General features: G+C 35.2%; 1 protein-coding gene across 4 annotated transcripts in view; it reads right to left on the bottom strand.

Moving 5' to 3' along the window:
- THOC1 (THO complex subunit 1) overlaps positions 1-23,854 on the bottom strand; it is a 47,308-nt gene that overhangs the window by 7,697 nt on the left and 15,757 nt on the right. For all 4 annotated transcript variants that reach the window (XM_081078053.1, XM_081078054.1, XM_081078056.1 and 1 more), the window contains exons 9-17: positions 22,527-22,600; positions 16,371-16,479; positions 15,105-15,236; positions 5,221-5,321; positions 3,298-3,364; positions 3,049-3,099; positions 2,888-2,958; positions 2,301-2,396; positions 1,674-1,739 (exon numbers count right to left, since the gene is read on the bottom strand). In XM_081078053.1, the coding sequence (XP_080934179.1) occupies positions 1,674-1,739; positions 2,301-2,396; positions 2,888-2,958; positions 3,049-3,099; positions 3,298-3,364; positions 5,221-5,321; positions 15,105-15,236; positions 16,371-16,479; positions 22,527-22,600 (767 nt within the window). The remainder of the gene's footprint in view (positions 1-1,673; positions 1,740-2,300; positions 2,397-2,887; positions 2,959-3,048; positions 3,100-3,297; positions 3,365-5,220; positions 5,322-15,104; positions 15,237-16,370; positions 16,480-22,526; positions 22,601-23,854) is intronic.

Consider the following 23,854-nt stretch of genomic DNA (forward strand, 5'->3'; position numbering starts at 1 on the left):
AAGTTATACATTCTATTGCTTTTACATACTCAGCAAGCATGTTTTACTGGAAGTCTAGGTATTCATTATCTCTATTTTCATCTGTAACATTCTTTAATTCAGATCACTCCTTGTATTATATAACTTTTATTAAGTATGTTAGTTCTACCTTTTCAAATAACCCCCGATTGGTAATATTACTGTTTTATACAGTGAATTCTTGATGGAATTTATTCATATTTACCAATGTCTTTGCATAGCAATCCTTCTGCAACTTACACATTATTTCTGGGTTCAGTTTCTATCTGACAGCCTTTTAAAGTAAGACTGCTGATGATAGAGTCTCATTGTTTTAGTCTGAAAGCAACTATTTCTCAGTCACTCTTGACTGACCCACTGTTTAACTTGTTACAGAATTTGGGATCGATACTTTCTCTCAATGCTTTGTAGCTATCATTTAACTGTCTTCTGGTTTCTTTTGTTCTTGAAGTTTGCTGTCAGTGTAATTGTGCTCTTTTGCTATGGTCTGGTTTTCCTCTCTGTCATTATGCCAGAGTATTGCCTCTTTCCCATTCTCAATATTTTCTCCTCCTATTGGATGTTTGTTGGACTTTGTCACTGTGGTTCTTGACTTTTGCACTTTCATATTTTCTAACTCTTGATCTCTCTGTACTGCTTTCTGGGTGATTTTTCAAAACATTAATTCTTATTTCACCTGTGTCTAGTCTGCTATTTAAACTGTTAAATTTTGTAATTTCAATGACTATATTTTCTTATTGCTAAAAGTATTTGTTTTTTCAAATTCATCTGGTCCTTTTTGAAGAGTGTCATGTTCCCTTTTATTTTCAATTCTTTCTTTCATGTCTTTAATTATCTTAAATATACTTACTTTATGTCTTTACCTAATTGTTTTAGTATCTGAAGTGGCTAACTTCTGTTGCTTGTTCCACCTGCTGGTTGTACTCATAGTAGACTGTCTCCCTGAATGTTCGTTCAGAATTTTATCTGTAGGATCCTTGTGTGGCTTAGGTTGAAGGTGTGACCTCTGGACAGCTTTCTACCATTAGCCTGCGACTTTTTAGTTTACTCCCTTAGCTTGGGGGTTCCTTTACACTGCTGGTAGTATAAATTTAAACTGTAAGACTGAATGACAGCAGGCTTGTGGTTATAATTTCCCAGGGAATACTTTTTTCCTTTTCACCCACACCCCAGGTAGAAATGGACAAGCTTCTCTGTTTTCTGTGCCTCCACCTCCCACTTTGCCCTTCTTTTATAGATAATGTAGTGTGTGTCAAGGGGCTCAGCTTTATTCAGGGAAAACCCACTCACAAATTCATGCAGGCCTAAAGCCTTAACTTCTGTCCTTCTGTGATTACTAAAACCCAAGTTTCCTAGTTCCCAAAAGTGGGAGTCATTCTATACTGTTCTCCAACTAGAAGCAACCAAAAAAAAAAACATTAGTTCATACTTTGGTTTTTAGCTCCCTCTTCTATTGTGAGTCCTTATTTTCTTGTGATTTCTGAAATGATTTTTATTAGCACTTCTAGGTGTTTTATGATGAGAAGCCATATTCTGCTGTCAGCCACAATAAACCTTTACATTTCTTTTGTACTCTCCTGATAGCTGACAAAGGCTCCACCATTCTACTTAATATTTGAGAAAAGCATATTTCATGTGAAACATTTGAAACTTGCCTTGTCTCTGATTTACAGGCTTCCATATTATCAGGGCAGAGATTCCAAAGCCTTGTTAACTCCTCACTATAAAATAGACACATAAACAAACACATTTTTAATGGGAACCTCAAATGTGCACATCTTCATGTGCTTTAAAACTGTAAAAATACTTACAGTAAATAGTTTTAATTTTCTTCACTAATTTTTGATATTTAGCAAATTTTCTATATGAGCATATACTGAATGATAATCACCATTACTTTTTTCTAAAAAATATTCAAGCACAGTATAAAGCAATGAATAGTTAACTAGAAGATAACAGAAATTCAAGAATTATAGTACCTTGCAACTAGAAATGAGCTGGATCAATCTAACAGCAACTGTATTATGTGTGATGTAGAAAGAATGCCATAGTCTAGAACCATACATTCTGGAAGCAGGAGACAAAATAGAAGTTTGTCCAGTTGTATGAACCCACAGAAGGGGCCCTATAGTTTGATAGGGAGGTGTTTTACTTTAGTCACCTATATATGTACCAAACACAAAAACTGGAAAAACACAAAAACTGAGAGTTCTTAAAAGTAACATCTTTAAAATATTAAAATAACTAATAACACACAAAATAACGGAGACAAGTTAACCTACTTTCCCATCAGAATCTTTTTGTTGGGTCCTTTCCCTAGGAAGTCCTCTGGTGCTGTTCTCTTCCATACTACTCTCGTTGGCTTGGTATCTGATGTTCTGTGGTGAACAAAACATACTGGAATTACAAATGGACAGCAGACATGGAAGAATGTTTAATGTAAAATAAAATGCATTGTTTTCTTCCTAAAAAAGATGGAAGCTTCATATTACTACAGAACACTCATCAGATAAAAGGCAAAAATGCCACACGGTACAAATTACAAGAAGTGGGTATACAACATTTTCTTCAATAATTAGTTATAGACCAATTTGTTCTGGGAACTTAATCAAGAAATTAGAGGTAAAAAATTCAAACAGAAGTAAATCAAAATGGTTGTATCTTATAGAACAAAACTTACATTTTTAAATCAGAAATACATATACACATATCTGTACATAATATAATGTCAAATTAAATTTAGAAATGCCATTTTTGGCATGCAGGGCTTCAAGCAGTCTTTAGGGAAATAAAATGACTACTTGAGAATAATTTAAAAAAAAAAGAAATGCCATTTTCATATTGCTTGAGATGAGTATATATTTACTACCTTTCTTTCACAAAACTTGGGCAGCCTTCGTTTTTCCATGAGTTCCAGTTTTCTTCAGTGTTTAATATATGCTGGGAAAAACAAAGAGATTACATTTGCATATATAAGCTTCTGAAATTCTATTTGGTGCTAAGAAGGCTATGTAAATATAAAACACATACCTCTACCATCTTTGAAAATCTTTCTCCATCAGGTGGGTTTTCAGATAGTAGCTGTGATTAGAAAGAATATACTAAGCTTTCAACAACTTTCTGCATCATAGGAGTGGTTTGTAGGCAGAGAACCAAGAAGTTTTTGTGGTCTTGTACCTGAGCTTAACTTTATCCTTATTTTCCTATTTGGGGCTGAAACAAAGAAAATTCTAAATTTCCATTTTGTTCAATCATGGGTTTGTTGCGTGTTGAACTTACTTGATAAACTGATTTTGTAGTATCTTCAATCCAGAGTGACTGTTCATCAGTTAAAACATAGTTTGAACTAGGAAACAAATAAAAGCATGCTTGAGTTAACAGCAATATGTATTCAATTTCAAGGTTTATTATACTGTCTTGAAAAACATAAGACATGTAAAAGATAAGTTAACAATACTGTAAATAGTATCAAAAATTACCAAGACAAGAACAATCATAATTGAGAGGATTGTAAGAGGATCTTTTTGCACTTCATCCTCAAGATAAGATGTGGTTGGAATTGTATAAAGGAGAATAAAACATTCAATTAATTTGATTAACTGAACAGAGCAATGAAGATTTCCTAAAGTAAGTTTAATATGGGATGAAAACCTCTGAGCCAATATTAACATATTCCTCTACGGGATGCATTTAGATAAAGCAGTTACATTCCTTTAAAATGCATTCAAAATATAATGAATAGCATTCCAACGTGGGCCCGGCAGGATGGCTCCTGCGAAGGGTCTTGAGAAGAAGGGCTGTTCTGCCATCAACCAGGTAGAGACCAGAGAATAACCATCAACATTCCAAGCACATCCATAGAGTGGGTTTCAAGAAGTGTGCCCCTCGGGCACTCAGAGAGATCCGGAAATTGGCTGTGAAGGCAATAGGAACCCCAGATGTGCACACTGACAGACTCAACAAAGCAGTGTGGGCCAAAGGAATGAGGAGTGTCCCATACCGCATCTGGCTGTGGATGCCCAAAAGCGTAATGAGAATGAAGAGTCACCAAATAAGCTCTATGCATTGGTTACCTATGGACCTGTCAGCACTTTGAAAAATCTACAGTTAATGTGGAAGAGAACTAACTGCTGATTGTCAAAGTTACAAAACTGCCTTTGAAAAAAATATATAATGAATAAAAAATATGTAGGGAATAAAGCCCGCCAAAACCTTCATAAGGAGGAAGGCAGCCCATTAATTCAGCTCATATGTAGTACTAGGTGCTTTAGAGCCATCCAATAAATGTTCATAAACTACCATGTGCCAAGATCTGAGCATTTCCCATGCATTATTCATTTAATTCTCAGAACAAGTACGTGTGCACATTAAACAGACTACAGAAGCTCAATGATTTGCCTAAGGCCACAAGCCTGAATTCAAGCCTAGGTCTGGCTCCACAGTCTTTGGTCTTTCTACTATGCTATACCAAACCTCCACAACAGACAGGATAAAAGATAACATTTTTGAGTGCTTGCTACATGTTATCTTAAAATTACAAGTCTGAAAGAACTGAACTACAGCTAGTGAGTGATGAAAGTGGGTTCTGAAACCAGCAGGTAGTAAAACCAGGTTGTTGCACAACTAATACAATACTGCTTTTCAAACTTAGCAAAAACACCATAAAGTAGCAGTGAACACTACTTCAAGCCCGGATAGGACAGGAGGAAGTGCTCTGTGCTCCAGGTGGAGGTGTCCAGGTAGACAGTACGGGTCCTGATTAGATTTTCTGAAACGGCGAAGAAAAGAATCCTCCCTCCCTCCGAGCTTCATACATTTACTCTTATTTTTTTCAGACAGCTCCATACTTTGTGAAAGGATTACTGGCTTAGTTTGCAAATCAGATTTGGAGAAAGCCTAAGCGAGGTGATATGGGGATGATCAGTCTGCAGCAAAGACCTCCTCCCACCACCACCAGGAAACCCCAGGGCTCGGCAGGAAAGACTCCCATGGACAATGGATACAGTCACTGCCTCTTCTCTAAAACAAATGTCCTAACCTCCACGAGTCTAACAAAAGCCCCTGATTATCTAATATTGCTGCAAAAGAAGTGTTTTAAAGATGTGACCCTTATACATAAAATGAGCCCAACATGTAATAGAAATGCATCAATAAGTCCTTCTCTTTGTGGTTTATAAATCCTTTACTACCCATTTAACTTACCTTTTGAATTTGACCTGTCCCTTGAGATATTGGAATAAAATGAGATATTGCAGTAGGATGTGTCGACGAAAGTTACTGTCGCTCAGTTGTAAATCCATCAACTACTCGAAAAACAAGCACATACACAAAACAACACATTAAATTCAAGTTTTGCCTAAAGATACAGGCGATGCTAATATAGAAATGAAAGATTTCAATTCAAAAACATTTGCTAAGAGCTCACTGCAGGCAAGGCGTTCCTGCATGCACCCAGGACGGGCTAGCAAAGCTCCATTTAGATTTCTCAATCCACAGCTGCATCAGTTATCACTCCCAGCTGCCCAGCTCTGAAGTCGTTCATTCGCAGTCCTCACTGTAACCTCGTGTCCCAGGGCTGTCACTCAGTTATCCCAATATACTGAACATCTGCACCTTATTGACCTTCTGTACCTGGACCGCTCTATTTTCTGCCTATTAGTCCCATCTTGTTTTCACCTATTTCAGTCTAGATAAGCGGTCAGGAAACTTTTTGTTAGAGGGCCAAAGAGTAAATAGTTTAGGTTACGTGAGCCAAGAGGCATATTATGGATATTATGTAGGTACTTATATAAACACTTAAAATGTTTAAAACAAAAGAAAACAAAATGGTGGTGGGCTAGATGAGGCCGGTGGGCTATAGCTGGCTGACCCCTGGTCTAGACTTCCTGATTTCTCTTTTCAACATTTTCTTGCCAACTTCCTCAACACCCTTATCCCACACTCTGTCACATCGACGGGGCAAAACGGCAACCACAGATCAAACCAACTGTTACCCCCTTCTCTGTACCAACATGAAGGCTTCCAATCTAGGCTGCAAGAGGAGCTGCTTAAAACTTTCTTGTCTCCAATCAGCAATCTTAACTTACTCTCCAAGGCTATTCTCTCCTATTTGCCACAGCAACTATTTCAAACCCTTTCCACTTACCCTAAACACCACTTACTACATATACCCATCTCATGCTTGATAACTACCTCCACCTTCAATGGGGAGAAAAAGTCATTAAACTGGAAGTTTCAGCTGCACTTACACCCTTGTTTTCCTCATTTTTGTCACCACATCTTCATTGCTAAGGAAATCCTTCCATCCGGACATCCCAGTCTTACTAAGTTAACTGAGTTCCGTCAAGTACCTGCCCCGTACCTGCATCTTCAACGCTTTCTTTCCAAACGCCTTTCAATTAAATAACAAACGCCTTTCATTAAATAACATCTCTCAAGGAGATCCTACAGCCCCCACTTGCCCTCCCTTAACTGCAAAATTCTTGAAAGAACTGAATACACTCACGGTTTCCAGTTCACCCCGAACCTGCGTTCTGGTTCACCAATCCACTGAAAGTGTTTTTGCCAAGGTCACCAATAACATTTGTTGTTAAATCCAATGAACACTCTTTTCACAGTCCTCATCCTGCCTGGCTTCCCTGAGGTCATACTTTCCTAGTTTTTCTCCAATCTCACAGGCTGATCTTCAGTCTTCTTCCCCTCTCCTCTCTTCCTTCTCTCTTAAATGCTGGTTTTCTACAAGACTGAGTTTTATGCTTTCTTCTCTTTCCAGCCTATACTCTCCTTCTTTACCACATATAAGCTGATAACTGCCAACTCTACACTTTCAACCTAGATCTCATTCCTAATCTCCAGTCTGTATACTCAAGAAACGACTACGTATCTCTACTTGAATGGTCAACTGACACTTCGTCAGATTTCATGCCCAAAATAAAACACACCAGTTTTCCCCAAAAAGTCTGCTCTTCTCCAGTGTTGGCTAATTCAGTCAGAGGTTCCATCGGCTGTCTACTTGCCTATGCAACCCCAGGAAGGCTTCCTGGAAAAAAGCAGCAACTATAAACCACAGGAGCAAACCTAAACTAGAGAGTACGTGGGAAGAAAGAAATAGGAGGTAGGAAGACTGAGCCAAGAAAGAGACTGGCCTGTTTGAAGACCATAAGTAGTTCAATCAGTCTGGAGTGTTGACAGAACTACTACTGGCTTGAAGAGACGAACTAACATGGCTGGGTCCTGCTTACTAACTCTTCATCTACCTTGGGCTTTACCTCCCCATACCACATTTATTTATGTTGGAAAATAATGTGTTCTGATAGAAAGAAACAATGGATTGAAAACAGGAGTCGACAAGACTTAGACGTGGGATGGTAGTAGTGTGATCATTCAAGCTAACTGCTTCCCATCATACATAAGAAAACTAAGCCCCAAGAAGTTAAAGTGACCTCTGGAAGGTTGCACAGCTAGTGAGAGAGCTAAGACTAAAACCAACACAATTGTTTCTTTCTTCCATAATATGTATTTGCTAGTTCTGCTTTGGTTATTTTTAAAATTACACCACTTACATCATGCAATGGGTCAAATATTTCTTTGTCATCTTTGTTTCTTGAACAAAGGGCCTTTTACTGCACATCTTAGGTCAGGCCTCAGCCTTCCTGACACTATTTATTCTAAAAAGGCTCACACTATTCTTTCCAATTATCCTTATGCTTTCTGTCAAGAAATTGTACATGTAAACAATATTACTGGTAAAAAAAAGTATGAAATCTTTCATTTCTATCACTTTAACACAAAATACTTGAAAAATCTGTGCTAGAAAACAAAATATTAAGAGCAACTGTCATGAAATAAAATCTTACTAATTTGTCATCATTAACACACCAGCTAAGATCAAATTATCTAATTTTCAAATTATGAATTTTTTTAAATGTTCAAAAGGTATAGTTAAGTAATACAACCTCCATGTCCCAATATCTAGTTACATATCAAATCCTAACATTTTCACTTGTTCCACATTTGTTAAAAAACTAGGATATTGTCGAAACTTGTTGAAGCCCTCGGTGTTTATGATTCCTATGCATATTTTATACTATTAATACACATGTATCTATAAATATCAATGTATTTTGCATGTTTTTGAACTCTCTCGTATACATATTATTCTGCAATAAGCTATTTTCACACATTATGCTGAAATTTATACTCCTTAATACATGCAGCTCTAGTTCAGGAGTTGGCAAATTTCTGTTAAGCGTCAGTTAGTAACTTATTTTAGGCTCTGTGGATTGTAAGGTCTCTGTCACAAGTACTTATCTCTGCCGTTGCAGTGAGAAAACAGCCATAGACTATACTGGGGATGCCAAAAAAATGTATACACGAGTTATATACCTTTTGTTATCGGTATATATTATTACAATTCTAACACAGTTTTTTCCTTTCTTAAAACCTGTATAATTTTGGCACCCTCTGTACATAAATGAACGAGCAAGGCTGTACTCCAATAAAATTCATTTACAAAAATAAAGGAAGTAAGCCAGATGTGCTGTCCCTGCTCTAGTTGGTTCATTTTCAGTGGTTTATTGAACTGTTGTATAACTTTACCACCTAGTCCTGCTCATGAACGTTTAGGTTGTTTCCAAACTTACACTTACAAACACATAACTTACAAATAATGAACCTTCTTATATATTTTCTTTGTGCACTTGTGTAATTCTCTAGGGGCCACGATAGGAATAAAAGTTTTAACTTCACTAGCTATTATAAAATTGTTCTACAAAGCGGTTGTATGAATTTATACTTCAACTACTAGCAGGGCATGGAAGTTTTCCTTTTTCCACACCTTTGTCAATACCATTTATTGTCAGGCTTTTTTATTTTTGTCAATTTAATAAGTGTGAAATGATTATTTCATCAGTTTAATTTAGCATTTTTTATAAGCTTATTAGCCATCCAGGTTTCTACACCTGTAAATTCATACCATTTTCCATCGGGTTGTCTTTTGATCAGTGGAATATTCAGAATACTAATTTTTTTCAGTTATATAGGTGGTGAATGTTTTCTAGTTTGTGGCTTGTCTTTGTCTATGATAACTTTTACTATTCAAGACTTTTACATTTTAATATTACATATATTGATTTTTGCTCTCATGATTTGTGCTTTTTGTGGCTCAAAAATTTTTTTCCTACTCTAAATGTGTGTATTTTAGTTTTTCTTCCAAATGTTTAAAAGTTTTACTTTTCTAATGAGGCTTTTAATTAACCTGGAATTGAGCCTTGTGCATGTACTAAAGTATGGATGGAATTTTATTTTTTCCATATGGACAATGACTTGTCTAAGCAACATTTATTAAGAATAATCCATCTTTTCCTCACTAATTTGTAATGTAACCTCTTCCGTATATCAAACTTTCCTGTAGTGTGGCTTTTCATTGTTCCAGTATGGTTTTCTTCTTTATCCTGATACTGATAATTACTTACTGTTTTAATTTCTAGAGATTTACAGGTCTTAATATCAGATAGGACAACTGTTCCCACCTTCTTCAAATTTTTCTTAGTTGCTCTTGGCTTTTTGCTTTTCTATAAAAACTTCTAAGATCAACTTTTCAAGTTCCCTCAAAAAACCCATTTGTATTTGATTCAAAATATACTGAATTTATGGGTACATTTGGGGAGAAGAGGCTCTGGGTCTTCCTATTTATAAATGTAGTCACACCTCTTCACCTCTGTAATTTTCTCCATGATTACTCTTCGGTATTAGTTTTCATTGCAATTTTGAGTAACGTTTTGTAATTGGTTACTTATAGGAACACTACTGATGTTTCTCTTGTTACCTTGCTGAAGCCTCCTTAATTCTAATAGTTGGTTCTCTTGCATTTTCTCTGTAGACAATTATATTGCCTTCAAGTAGGGACTATTCAGTATTTTTTCTCCAATATCTATAACTTTTATTTTTCACTTATTGAAGTGTCTAGGTTGTCCATTGGAGTGTTGAACAGAAATATGGTTAATAGAAATCCATGCCTTATTTTTTTTTGGTATTTGCCCGATATGTCTCTTTCCATCCTAATATTTCAACTTTTTTGAATAGTTATTTTAGGTATATATTGGGAATACCTTCGAAAGTTTAATCATTATGAACAATGATGATGCTTGCTATAGTGTTTTTATCAATCCTTTTAATCAAGGTAGACAAAATCCTTCTATTTTTGTTTTTGTAATGAACATTAGATTTTATTGGGATAATTTTCTTGGTATCTGAGATATCTGAGATGACCATACAGTTTTCATTTAAAAACCTTTAATTTGTTAATTTGGTATTAATCTTTCTGAAGTTGAACCATACTTATATTCACAGGATGAATCTTATTTAGTCTCTATTTTAAAAAATCACTACATTTGATTTGTTGAGTTTTTAAAATATTTTTTCATCTCTATTGATAAGTGAAGTTGATAAATAAATAAAAATTACATTAATCTCATACAAAGACCTAGGTTATTTTTCCTCTTTTTCTAGTCTCTGAAAATTTTCATTTACAATAAAAATCATCTATTCCTTGAAGTGCTGATATATGCCTAAAAAAACTCTGGGCCTTTTGAAAGGTGTATATCATTTGCAAGGTGTCATGTTGATTACTGACTGCTTCTTTAACAGTTATTTGTTTATTCAGGTTTTCTATTTCTTTGTGAGTCCACTGTGGTAATTATTCTATAGAATTACAAATTTGTTAGACTTAAAATTAGCAGTTGTTTAGAATATATTTTCTTATACATTTTAAATATTTCTATATTCTCAAGTACATTCACTTTTATTGTTAATCTTGTCTATTGTTACCTTTCCACTTTTTCCCTGGTTAGGCCTGCTCTATAAAATTTTTCTTTTCAAAGAAACAACTTTTAGCTGATGTGATCTATAATTTCTTAGTTCTATTTCATTAATTTGTGCTATTATTATTATTTCTACTTTCTTGAGGTTTATTCTGTAGCTTCTTGGATTGAATTCTCAATTTGTCACTCTTTCTGATATTTTTCATTAATACATTTAAAGCTGTAATTTTCTCTTTGCCGCTCACTTTATTTGTAACCCACACATTTGACATATACTTACAATTTTGTTATCAAATACCTTTATAACAAATTTAGAATTTCCATTGTGATTTCCTCTTTAACGTCTGGAATTAAAGAGGTATACTTTTCATGTTTCCATACATTTATCTCTGTTTAAACTATCCTTTTTATAGGTGTAATTTGTACTGTGACTAGAAAGTGTGTTCTGCATGATACGGAATATTTCAAATTTGCTGAGGCTGCTTTGTGACACAGTATATAAGTCAAACTTTGTACATGTTCCATGTATACTAAAAAAAGAAATGTATTACCTCTATTGTATGGGTTACCAAATATATACTACATCAAGCTTATTACTTTTATTGTTCAAATATGCCATATACTTACTAATCTTTAGCTTGATCAATTCGTCATCTTCGATGAAGGCACTTTAAAATATCCCACTATAATTGTGAATCTGCCAACTTCTCATAATTTTACAATTTTTTGCTTAATATATTTTGAAAACATATTGTTAAGTGCATATAAGCTTATGGTATCTTCGTGGTGGCTCGTTTCTTTAATATGTAGTGTCCTTTACCTACTTACGTTTTTTGCCTTAAATTCTATTTCATTTGGTATTAATATAGCTTTCTTTTTTTTTTTTTGTATTTGCCAGGTATGTCTCTTTCAATCCTAATATTTTAACCTTTTTGAATAGTTATTTTAGGTATATATCCTCTGTGGATACAAATTATTACACGCTCTATATTCCATTTGTTAAATTTCTCTTGTGTTTTTTTTTCCTTTAAGCTTCTTAGGCCTATTTTTCTTCCTTTTTAATGCAAACCAATGGAATTACAAAGCTTAGCTATGCATGCCAAGTGAAGGGCAAGAATCTAAGATGCAAAACTCTTTAAAAGGAAACAGCTGCTTCCCTGGAAGACAAGTACACCAATGACAATCTAGTGCATGGGAGGCTGAGAGCATTTGTGTAAATGTAAATTTGTATTACTCTTGAGCCCTTAGTGAAGTACGCTTCTGAGCTGGTTTAGAATGTTTCTTTTCCTCGGAATAAAAGTGCTGTATAATCTATAGTTTGCCTAATAATTTCTGATAAAAATAATGTATTAATTTTAATAACTTCTGTGACTAAAAAATAAAATACAGATGTCTCAGTATTATGTTTAGTAACTGATCTTCCTGGAAATCAGTGTTTGCAGTCATATTCTAGACAACACAAAAAAAGTGGCCCTTGAAAATTACAATGCTACTTTCTTTCTAGAGGAACTTTCATATTTAAGAAAGAAGGTATGATAACTTAGAAAGACATCTATTTTATTTGTAGAATAAATATTTTATTTGTAGACATCTATTTTATTTATCTGTGCCTATCTGTAGTTGCCATCTGATTGGCCTGTCTCTAACTATAAAGGTTGTGTTATCCTTGCCATGTATCATCTCCTGACTCTCCTAAAGTAAACTTTGACCACATTCATGTAAGCAAACACAATGCTGGGCAACACTCCCATCAGATGGAGTCTGATGTATATAGAAGCATATAACCCCATCTGATGGGAGTGATGAAAGACCTAACCTTGTAATGACAAGAGTGCTTCTCTAAACCTGCTCACCACTGAAATGATGGGCTATAGAATTATGCTCTAAATAAGTATAAAGCTTTAGATGTTACTTTGGCTAGCTTGCACTGAGAAGTACCATCAGATTGGCATATAGTTAGGTGGGATGGCCTTTTCAGAAATCCTGGGATTAAAATATCACACAAGATATTATAGAGATGCTGGAAGGCTTCTTTCAGTGGAGCTGTAAAGCTTATAAAGTGGTACACGCTTTTAATGCTATAGGTAATATAAATATTTTCACTTGGATACTGAGTAGTAAACACTGGAATCCACTGGAAAAATATAAGGAATATACAAGTAGGATTCTTAAATAGACCTAAATTTAAGATTAAGTTATTGCTCATGAGGCAACAAAGAACTGAAGATGCAAAAACATTACATGCCTCACATTTTCAATCTATCCTCCATGGCTCTTAACTGCTCTTTCACATTAACCAAAAAATCTGTTAGTGCTATGTTCTGGGTGAATATCGCCTCACTATCTTCCATTCACATCATGTCCAATCTATACTTTAATTCTGTGCGCTGTACTTTGGTTTCAGTGACCATGTTTCTAATTTCCAAGACTCCCAATTAGTTGTAATATTCAACTCTACTTCACTTCGGCCGAGATGTTTCAGTTTCACAATTTCTTATTTCTCAATGGATGTTCTATTATCAATTATCTCTTTGATTATCCAAAACATAGATATTTTAAAGTCTTGGTCAGGCTGTGTATCTGGAATAAGTACATGTATATCCCAATAGTTGATTCTGATGGTGATCTTTCTTAGGGTTTCTTTAGGGATTTTGGAATTTTAACTTATCAGAGTTTTGAATGAGAGGCTTTAGCTTTGGGATGTTTGTTTATTGTCCCTTCTTTCTCTCTGTGTATACCATTTCCTGTCTAGTAGTTTTGCATTTGCTTCCACCAGGACACCTGGCCACGTCTAGAAAAAGTTTTATGAAGACTTTTTTGGAGCAGCTGTTTCATGTACATTAGGGATATCACATATCTGGTCACAGAACAAGCAGACGGACACCTGTGCCATGTTGACTAGAAACGTAGAAAATCCCCTAGCATTATATTTGAAAATTTACTCATTAAACTGTATAAATAAGATAAACATGGAATTTTCAAATTCCTTATTTTTACCTAAATGGCAAATTAACTGCAAGATATTTTCATAAATGCAACCTATATACTAACTTGAGGTTCAAAATATACAAGGTGTGATGAAACAATATGGTGAATGTTTAAATTAAAAGTATGTTTTATAGTAAAAAACACATTGCCATTAATGCCCCTCAAAATACTCCTCCTTGCTTGGAACACACTTATTCCATTGTTCTTGCCACTTTCTGAAGCAGTTCTAGAAGTCCTCTTTCGTGAGTTTATTAGTTGCACTGTCATGGCTGCTTTGATGTCCTGAATTGATTCAAAACGTTTTCCTTTTATAATCATTTTGACTGTGGGGAAGAGCCATAATTCACATGGTGCCAGATCCGGTGAGTAAGGTGGACAAGGAAACACCGTAATGTTTTTATTTGACAGAAATTGCTGTACCAGAAGTGATGTGTGACACAAAGCCTTTCTGTTGTGATAAAAAAAATATGGTAAATGCCGCTGTCGAGTGCCATCCAATGGAAAGGCAGGGATTTTCAATACAGAAAGTGGCGCATCAAACCTTAGTAACAGTGTATGACAAGTTTCAACTTGTTCTGTGCAGTCAGTTGGGTATGAGCTATGGTTGAGAGAAGGTGTGTTTTAAAGTGTTTCATAAATCATCCTCCATCATGACAGCACTCCATGTCACACATTGCTTCTGGTATGGCAATTTCTGTCAAATAAATACATTACAATGTGTCCTTATCCACCTTACTCACTGGATATGGCACCGTGTGAATTATGGTTCTTCCCCAAAGTCAAAATGCCCACGATAGGAAAACGTTTTGAATTGATTCAGGATATCGAGGCAGCCACGACAGCGCAACTAAAGACACTCACGAAAGAGGACTTCCAGAACTGCTTCAGAAAGAGGCAAAAATGATATGACAAGTGTGTTCGAAGCGAGGGGGAGTATTTTGAGGGGCATTAATGGCAATGTGTCTTTTACTATAAAACATACTTTTAATTTAAACATTCACTATATTGTTTGATCACACCTTGTATATACTTAAAGAGTAATTAAACTGCATTTATTCTAAAATAAGTTCATAAAACAGACAATGCAGAACAACCTCTTTCACTTTTGAAATCATTTTAGTCTTACTTGTGCATGAAGAAATAGGAGTCTCAAACTAACATTTATCAGCTTTAACCAAAGGTAAGAAACATTTCTATTGAACTTAACTTAAAAAGCATATCAATGAAATAGAATAAAAGACCAATTTTTATTATGCTTCATAAAAAAGATTTATATACCTTTTCACTTGTTAAAAATTTTGCAAAATATACATGCTCCCCTCCTGTTTTCAATTCTTCCATCTTTTTCCTTGAGGCCTGAGTATCGTCTAATTTATAACTCTTAAAAACAGCTAGAACTTCTTCAGAATACTGCAAAATAAAAATATCGATTAGTTTTATTTGGCATTGTTGTCCAATAATTTGTTTAGTGCCTTTCTGTATCAAAATACCTACAATTTATTCCCAGTTAATGACATACGCATATTTTAAGGCACATTAAACAAGAAAATTATGATAGCAAAATAAAAGTAAAACGATTTTCTATGAGATTTCATTGCATTGTAAGAGTAGGAATAAACTCTCTACTCCCGAAGAAACTGCATTTCTTACGCAGTTTGTGTGGGGGCAAACAGAAAGGAATGCTTTGAAGTATACAGAAATATACAAGTGACATAGCTGTTTAACCCGCTATGGAAACTCTCAAGCATTTCTTGTGCTAAAGACTGAGACAAAATAAAACAATGATGTCAAATCCTATCTAGTTGAAAGGCAATTCCAGATGATATCTCAGTCACCACTTAATCTGGATTTGGATGGTGGCTAAAAAAAGATATTGCATATAAAATAAAAACTTAAAAAATAACACACAGCTTACACTATCTTACTTTTAAGAACTACCTATTAACCTTGAATCTTGTCCTTGAAAAAGGACACCTGATCTTAAAGTAGTCATAAAGAAAGAAATATAGAGAATTCCTATAAGGGGCTTAGCAAATTTTTTCTATAAAGTATCAGAAAGTATTTGTATCACATGGTCTGAGTTGCAAGTACTCAAATCTGCTATTATAGCACAAAACATCAACAGATAACATGTAAATGAATGGGTGTGGTTTTGTGCAAATGTAACTTTGCTTACAAAAACAGGCAGTTTGCTAGATTTGGTCAAAGCCCATAGTTTATAGACCCCTTTTCTAACAGGAAAGCTGAAATAATTTTGTGCAAAGTAAAGACAGGATTCTGTAAAAAATTAATTCATGTTAACAATACTCACTACGTAAAAACATAAAAACAAAACTAAGGTTGTAATTACTAACTTTTAAATCCTCAAGTCATTTAAAAACTCCACAAAATTGTTTAATTTACAATGTAGCTTCCATATATTGAAATAAGTATAAAATAAGAGGTAGAATTATAGTAAAAAGTATGCTGGACAAGATTCAAGTTTTGGCTCTGCCATTAGCTATAAAATATTGGGCTTTTGGTAATCTGGGATTGGCAACTCACCTTGAGAAAAGTTTTCCATGAAATCTTCTCATAGCATTGCACAGGGTTCCTAAAGTAATCCTGAAGTGACCAGAATTTTCGATACAGGTTGTAATCAATTGGAATGGAGCTAATAAAATAAACGATATATTAAATAAATCATTTAAGTTCTTCTAGAAATATCTAACCGCTCTTAACTTTTCTTGGGTCACAAACGCTTATAATAGGTTGATGAAAGCTATGGTCTCTTTCCCCAGAAAAGTGCACATTCATAAATACTTATAAACGTTTATAAATAATTTCAGGGGAAATTAATAAATAGACACTGTTTATCTACAGTGATGGAATCCCTGAATTTTGGCTGGATACATGATTATTCAGAATCAAAGACTGTTTCCCAACTTCTCTTGCAGCAAGGTGTGGCCATGTGATTAAATTCTGGCCAATCAGTTGACAGTGGAAGTCATATGTGACCTGTGACTTGGGCCATGTGTACTATTTTCCTTTTTGCTGGCTAGAGTGCAGGTGTCATGATTAGCCATCCTGGACTATAAGAAAAAGAGCAAACACCAAAGGATGATGGAACAAAAAGTTAAAGGGAACATGGGTCCCTAGGCAATCTCCCTAAGGAGTGCTTCTGTATTAGCCCTGAACTGACTGTCTCTAGACTTTTATATTAGAAACAAGTCAACTTCTGTGTTGTTTAAGCTAAAGTTAATTTGAAACTACATTAAAAGCCATAGGCATTATATCCTAACCAACACTCTAAGTTAGTAAGTCCCAGTATGAGACAAACACATTAGGTACATATCAACTTAGTGTTACAAAAATAAGCCTTCTCTTTAGTGTCTTTGTTATGGCATTATTAATTCAACTTCTGATTGGCCTTTGTTACAAATCTAGTGTCAATATACATTCTTTTAATTCGCAAATTAACAATCACTATACTATAAAATGTTTTAATTTTTAATGTTAAAACAAACATTTCAGACTTTTTAAATCAATGAGATTGTTTTTAACAAATTCCTTTAAATCATTCAAAACAACCAATTAAGACTGTTAGTATTAACCACATGTCAAAAATGCTTGAGGTACTGAGTATTTCATGTTCTTAAATAGCCACAAAAATTCTCAGCATCACTGCTATAAAATTAATTTTGTCTGTAAACACAGTTGTGTACTACCTAACTCCATTCTTTGTAAATAAACCTTAAAATAAGTTGAACCTATGCATTGCAGTTAGTATTTTTTCTAAGTTTCATGCCCATATAAATGTGCTAAGTAAGACAAATTTTATATGGGAAACAGGAGGTAGGTTTAGGGATCCACACATGATCTTAAGAGTCCTGCTATCTCCATTCTGGCTGGTAAGAGGAAGTAAGTTAATCTCCCACTCTTCATTTTGGGGATAGATATATTGAAAATGACTTTTCCTGGGGCTGGCCCGGTGGCTCAGGTGGCTCAGGCGGTTGGAGCTCCATGCTCCTAACTGTGAAGGCTGCCGGTTCGATTCCCACACGGGCCAGTGGGCTCTCAACCACAAGGTTGCCAGTTCGACTCCTCGAGTCCTGCAAGGGATGGTGGGCAGTGCCCCCTGCAACTAAGATTGAACACAGCGCCTTGAGCTGAGCTGCTGCTGAGCTCCTGGATGGTTAGAACGCGTCCTCTCAACCACAAGGTTGCCGGTTCGACTCCCGCAAGGGATGGTGGGCTGTGCCCCTGCAAATAGAAAATGGCAACTGGACCCGTAGCTGAGCTGTGCCCTCCACAACTAAGATTGAAAGGACAAAAACTTGAAGCTGAACGGCACCCTCCACAACTAAGAATGAAGGACAACAACTTGACTTGGAAAAAAGGCCTGGAAGTACACACTGTTCCCCAATAAAGTCCTGTTCCCCTTCTCCAATAAAATCTTTAAAAAAGAAAAATAAGAAAAAAAAAAGACTTTTCCTGATGCCTAGGGAACATCAGGGACAATACTATGATGCTTTTAAAAGATTACTGTAAAATAAAGTGAGCATAATTTTTATCATGTACTTTTAAAAAGTTTTTGGAGGGGGGATGAATGTTTAAAAGATTGAAAGATGCCTTAGTTTCTTTATAAGAGTTAAAAACATATAAAATAATTTTATAGTGTAAAATCTAGTTTTCTACCAGAAGTCTGAAAAGGTATATTAGTCATCTAGGAAAGAACAAAGGAAAAGTATTTAGCAAAACATATGGAGGCACATTGATAAAGAATCTCACCACAGGAGTTTAATTCATATGGTTAAGAGGACAAACTTCAAAGTGAATGTCATGAAATATCCACTTAAAGAATAATTTTATCAGTTTACATTTATATCAATTGGCGTATCAATTCAAGAAAAACATACAAACATCTACACACATAGTAACACATCACTTATCTTACATTCACATTTCTGAGAACTGCCTGGAACAGAGCTGTGAACTTGGAAATAATTGAAAAAGCCCTTGGTCTACAAGGAAATAGCAGCCACAAAGCTCATGCATTTTATTTTACAAAATAGGCTTGTAATTATGCTTACAATGGCTTACATTACCTGTAAAGTCAGGTAAATAATTTAGCAAGCTTAGCTAATTTTGATAAAAGAATGCAAAATTTGCTACAGTGAATGCCAGTACCTCAAGTGGATTTTGCTTCAAAACAATAATGAAGAATACTGACAATTTTTAATTGACAAAAATCTAGCTCCTGACAAAAATTTTATCAAGAACCAACAATACTCGAAAGACTAATGGGCCTGTTAACTTTCGCTTTTTTTTTTTTTAACATTTTTTTTTGCCTTTTTGTGTGTGTGTGTGTGTGTGTGTGTGTGTGTGTGTTGAGAGCCCACTGGCCCATGTGGGAATCGAACCGGCAGCCTTCGGAGCTAGGAGCATGGAGCTCTAACCGCCTGAGCCACCGGGCCGGCCCAACTTTCGCTTTTTAAACTCTTCCCTAGTAACAACCCTGAGAACAGGAAAAACAATTATCTGAACATCAACTGCTCTATAATCAAAGCAACTTCAGTATCTACAACAGTAAGATTATTGGTCTGGGTTTTCTCTGAATTAAAAAAATAAATAAAAAAGCCGCTGAAAGTACATTTCCTAAAATGTGAAAGTAAAATAGAACAAGAAACAGCCATACACAAAACAAATTATTTGTACTCATGAAATAATACAATAACCAGTATTTGTATAGTTCTGTATACTTAATGAAAGAATGGTTTGGAAACAAAACTGTTTTGAGAGTATATATTTATATGCATACAAATATGTCTCTCTCTCTCTCTCTCTCTCTCTCTCTCTCTCTCCTTCTCTCTCTCTCTCTCTCTCACACACACACACACACACACACACACACACACACACACGTGTTACTCAGTTACCACATATAAGGATAAATACCTCTGGAAGTACCAGGGAAGTTTGTCTCGTAAGAAAACTGGGAAGTTACCTCTAATTAGAGACTGAGAATTATATAACCATTATATGTCCCTTTTTGTCTCAGTTGCCAGGAAGCTCATAGCTAATTTAGTGTTTAATACCAATAACAATCTAAGTTGCTAATTATAATCTCCTACCTGTAAAGGTTTCTGATCTCTCTCCTCTTATCTTTACAAGTAGTTGGCCTGGTATGTGTTTGAAGTGCCTCACAGAATATATATATTAATTACTACTAGGAAATTTTTACAGTTGAGGACTAATGTTTTTTAAAAAAATCCTCTCTCGATGGTTCTATTTCTCTCCACCAGATTCTGCCCCCCTCTCTTTTTCATGGCTAAACTTCTTGAAAGATTTGTTTACATTCAAAGTTCACGACTTCCTTACCTTCCTTTCATGTTTCAACCTCTGCAATTTGCCTTCCACCTTCACCATTCCACAGATACTTTTGGATTTTGTATTTATCCACATAAAGTAAATGTAACTACTTATTATATTACAAATTAGAGAGTCACTATCTAAAATAGAATGTTTTGCAACTATTTTAACCAAGATATTCTATAAAAACATACAGTAGTCTCTCCTTATTTGTGGCTTCCCTTTCCATGGTTTTAGTTACCCGTGATCAACCATGGTCTGAAAATACTAAATAGAAAATTCCAGAAATAAACAAGTGTTAAATTGTGAACTGTTTGGAGTAGTGTGATGAAATCTCGCGCCATCGCGCTCCGTCCTGCCCAGCACAAGAGCCACCCCTTTGTCTAGTGTATCTGCGCTGTATGTACTACCTGCTCATTAGTCACTTAGTAACCATCTTGGTTATCAGATTGACTGTTGCTGAATAGAAGTGCCGGTGTTCAACTAACCCTTATTATCAGAAGGTCAATAGTAGCCTAGCTACGTCATAATGCCCATGTCATTCACCTCACTTCATCTCATGCAGCTGTTATCACCTCCCATCTTCACAAGAAGTAAGAAGATAGTACAATAACACATTTTCAAAGAGAGAGAGAAACAGACCACATTTACCTAACTTTTATTACAGTACAGTTATAATTGTTCTTTTATTATTAGTTATTGTTGTTAATCTCTTACTGTGCCTAATTTATAAATTAAATTTTATCACAGGTGTATGTGTGTAGGAAAAAAGAGTATATATAGGGTTTGGTACTATATGCAATTTTAGGCATCCACTGGAAATGTCTTAGAACACATTCCCCACAGATAAAGCGGAGGACTACTGTATTTTTAAAATGTTAAGTTGATGATTTTATAGGATTTTACACAGTGAAAAATTTTTTTAATACAAAAATTTTTATTGGTGTATTTCAGCCAAATCTGAAATAGATTTCATATTATAGATACATGAGTCATATGTTCTTTATAAACTGCTGTCTAAGAAAGTCTGGTGATATAGCTGGTCACAAAGTAATTCCTCATACAATTTCTTCCTCTATTCAAAAAATAGTGATTGTGACAGACTGAGAGGCAGCTGAGTGTTGAGTCCTGTTCAAATGATTTTCCTGCAGCTAGTTTATGAACATCACCAAGGGAGCTGAATTGTCTACACAGACTTAGGCAGGGTCTAACTAGAAAAAACTGCATTGGTCAGAGTTTGTCTTTGGTCCTCCGTTTATATCTCAGGTGACCTGTTATTTTGGAGCCTAATACCTTGGCCCAATATCTTTTTGCAGGTCAGACCCTAAAAGCCTACTCTATCCACATGCACATAACAAATAAGTCTCTAAACAACAAAAAAACAAACAATTATAATAGCTACTAGATACTAAATAGACAGTGTTCTAAGTGCTTTACGTATATCACTCTATATAACATTAACAACTACAGTCATAATAAGGATAACAACCAAGTGCCTTAATAGACCACTTCCAATTAGCATCTCATTCAATCCTCTCAATAACTAAAGCAGGTAGGTGGCACCACTGCATTTAAAGGTTCTGCAACTGTGTTGCATAGAGGTTAAGTTGTTTGCTCAAGGTTATATGACTAGGAAATATTGGAATTAAGCCTGGAGCCACACTACTTTAAATGTTTCTTTGGGGATATATATTTGAATTATTGAGATTTGGGATGATAGGACTACATCTCCCTGTGCAGATATAGGAACCTCTTCTTGATTTTTTGGAAATTCTTTCAATTGTAACTGATGATGATAACTTTTGTCACCTCAGACACCTGGAAGAATGCTAGTGAAAGTGTTTCTTCATACCTTCACTTTCTCTTACTCACTGCTTTTAACCAGCATTAGGAAGAAATTATTTGGAAAGAAAGCATTGGATTATAGAGGATGAGATGAGAAATAGTGATAGGAGGGGACACAGGGTGGGGGGAAAGGAAAGTTTCTTGTCCCTCCTACCTCATTAAATAGTCAGTTCAATACCCAGAGGCATTGAGTCCACAAAGCTACTTGGAAGGGAGAAGGGGAGGAGTGCCGAGGCTGCTTGTAGCTGGTTTTTCAAATGTTATGAATATATATAAAGCAGGCTGTTTAAACAACGAACTGTCCGCACACAATTTAGAAACCAACTGATACAGTCCATTAGTGATTTAAGATTTACAATTTTAAGTAATATAAATGAAAGTTACAAATAAAAAAACTACATGAGAATGATTTCTTACCTTTGTCTACCTTCTCACTCTAGTACTCAGTAAATCATTAAGGTATTATCTTTGTAAATCAAGAAATCTGAACTCCTAAAAACTCACCAAGTTGTTGGCGCTTCATCATCTCCCATTTCACCTTCTTCCACATCCATTCCTTCTTCTCTATCTTCAGTGTGCTAGATTTAAAAAAAATGTACAGTCTGTTGTGAAGTTGTTAGGTAGAAGGTAAATGCTCAAATAATGTCACACACACTGCTGGACAACCATTAGTGAAGAGGTCTAGTCACAGTAACTCTCTAGACCTACAGTTTAAAGCAATGGGAATTCTAGGTGACAGGGATCTGAGAACTCATGAGCAGTATGACAATGATATAAGATAGTCAATGAAGACAATGTTAAAAGTTTTAAACCAGTATTTCTCCAAACATAGATTCGCTCTGGGAATAAAGGGTCTATGGAAAAATACATTTTGGAAATATATGAGGTGTGACCAAAAATACAGTGAATGTTTAAATTAAAAAAAAATTATTATAGTAAAAGACACATTGCCATTAATCCCCCACAAAATATTTCCCCTCGCTTTGAACACACTTATCCTCGTTCTTGCCAGTTTCTGAAGCAGTTCTGGAAGTCCTATTTCATTAATGTCTTTATTGTACCGTGGTGGCAGCCTTGATGTTTTCTTTTCATGGTCATTTTGACTTTGGGGAAGAGCCCGAAGTCGCATAGTGTCAGATCCAGTGAATAAGGTGGATGAGGACACACCATACTGTTTCTATTTGACAAAAATTGCCGCACCAGAAGCGATGTGTGACATGGAGCGTTGTCATGATGGAGGATGAAGTAAAGACACTCACTAAAGAGGGCTTCCAGAACTGCTTCAGAAAGTGGCAAGAACAATGGGATAAGTATGTTCGAAGAGAGGGCAGGTATTTTGAGAGGAATTAATGACGATGTGTCTTTTACTGTAATAATTTTTTAAAATTTAAACATTCACCGTATTTTTTGATCACACCTCATATACAATGACCTTTTAGAGAACTGAGAAAATCATTAGTATATTAAGGACTCTCAAAACTGCAGTAAATAACTCTTAAAGTGAATTTAAGTGGTTTTTATCCCGACCTTTAATTTGACCAAGGAAATCCTCCCAACTCCCACATAGAACACTTGTTATCTGAGACGATAGGATATGCTGGGTGTCCAGCTCTATACTGAAAAAGATCAAAATAAGTTGACATGGAATAGTCTAAGAAGTACCTAAACGATACATAAAGGTGAAAGATAAGATTCTGAAAAATTTTTAGCAAAGTGAGTATCATTTCCAAATTGATAATGATTACACTTTAAGAAATCAATTAGTCTGATTAAGCTACAGTGAGATATTAGTTATATCTATTTAATTTTTTAAACTTTACAACTTGCTCCTA

Source organism: Rhinolophus hipposideros, assembly GCF_964194185.1.
Source record: "Rhinolophus hipposideros genome assembly, chromosome: 17".
Lineage (NCBI taxonomy): Eukaryota > Metazoa > Chordata > Mammalia > Chiroptera > Rhinolophidae > Rhinolophus > Rhinolophus hipposideros.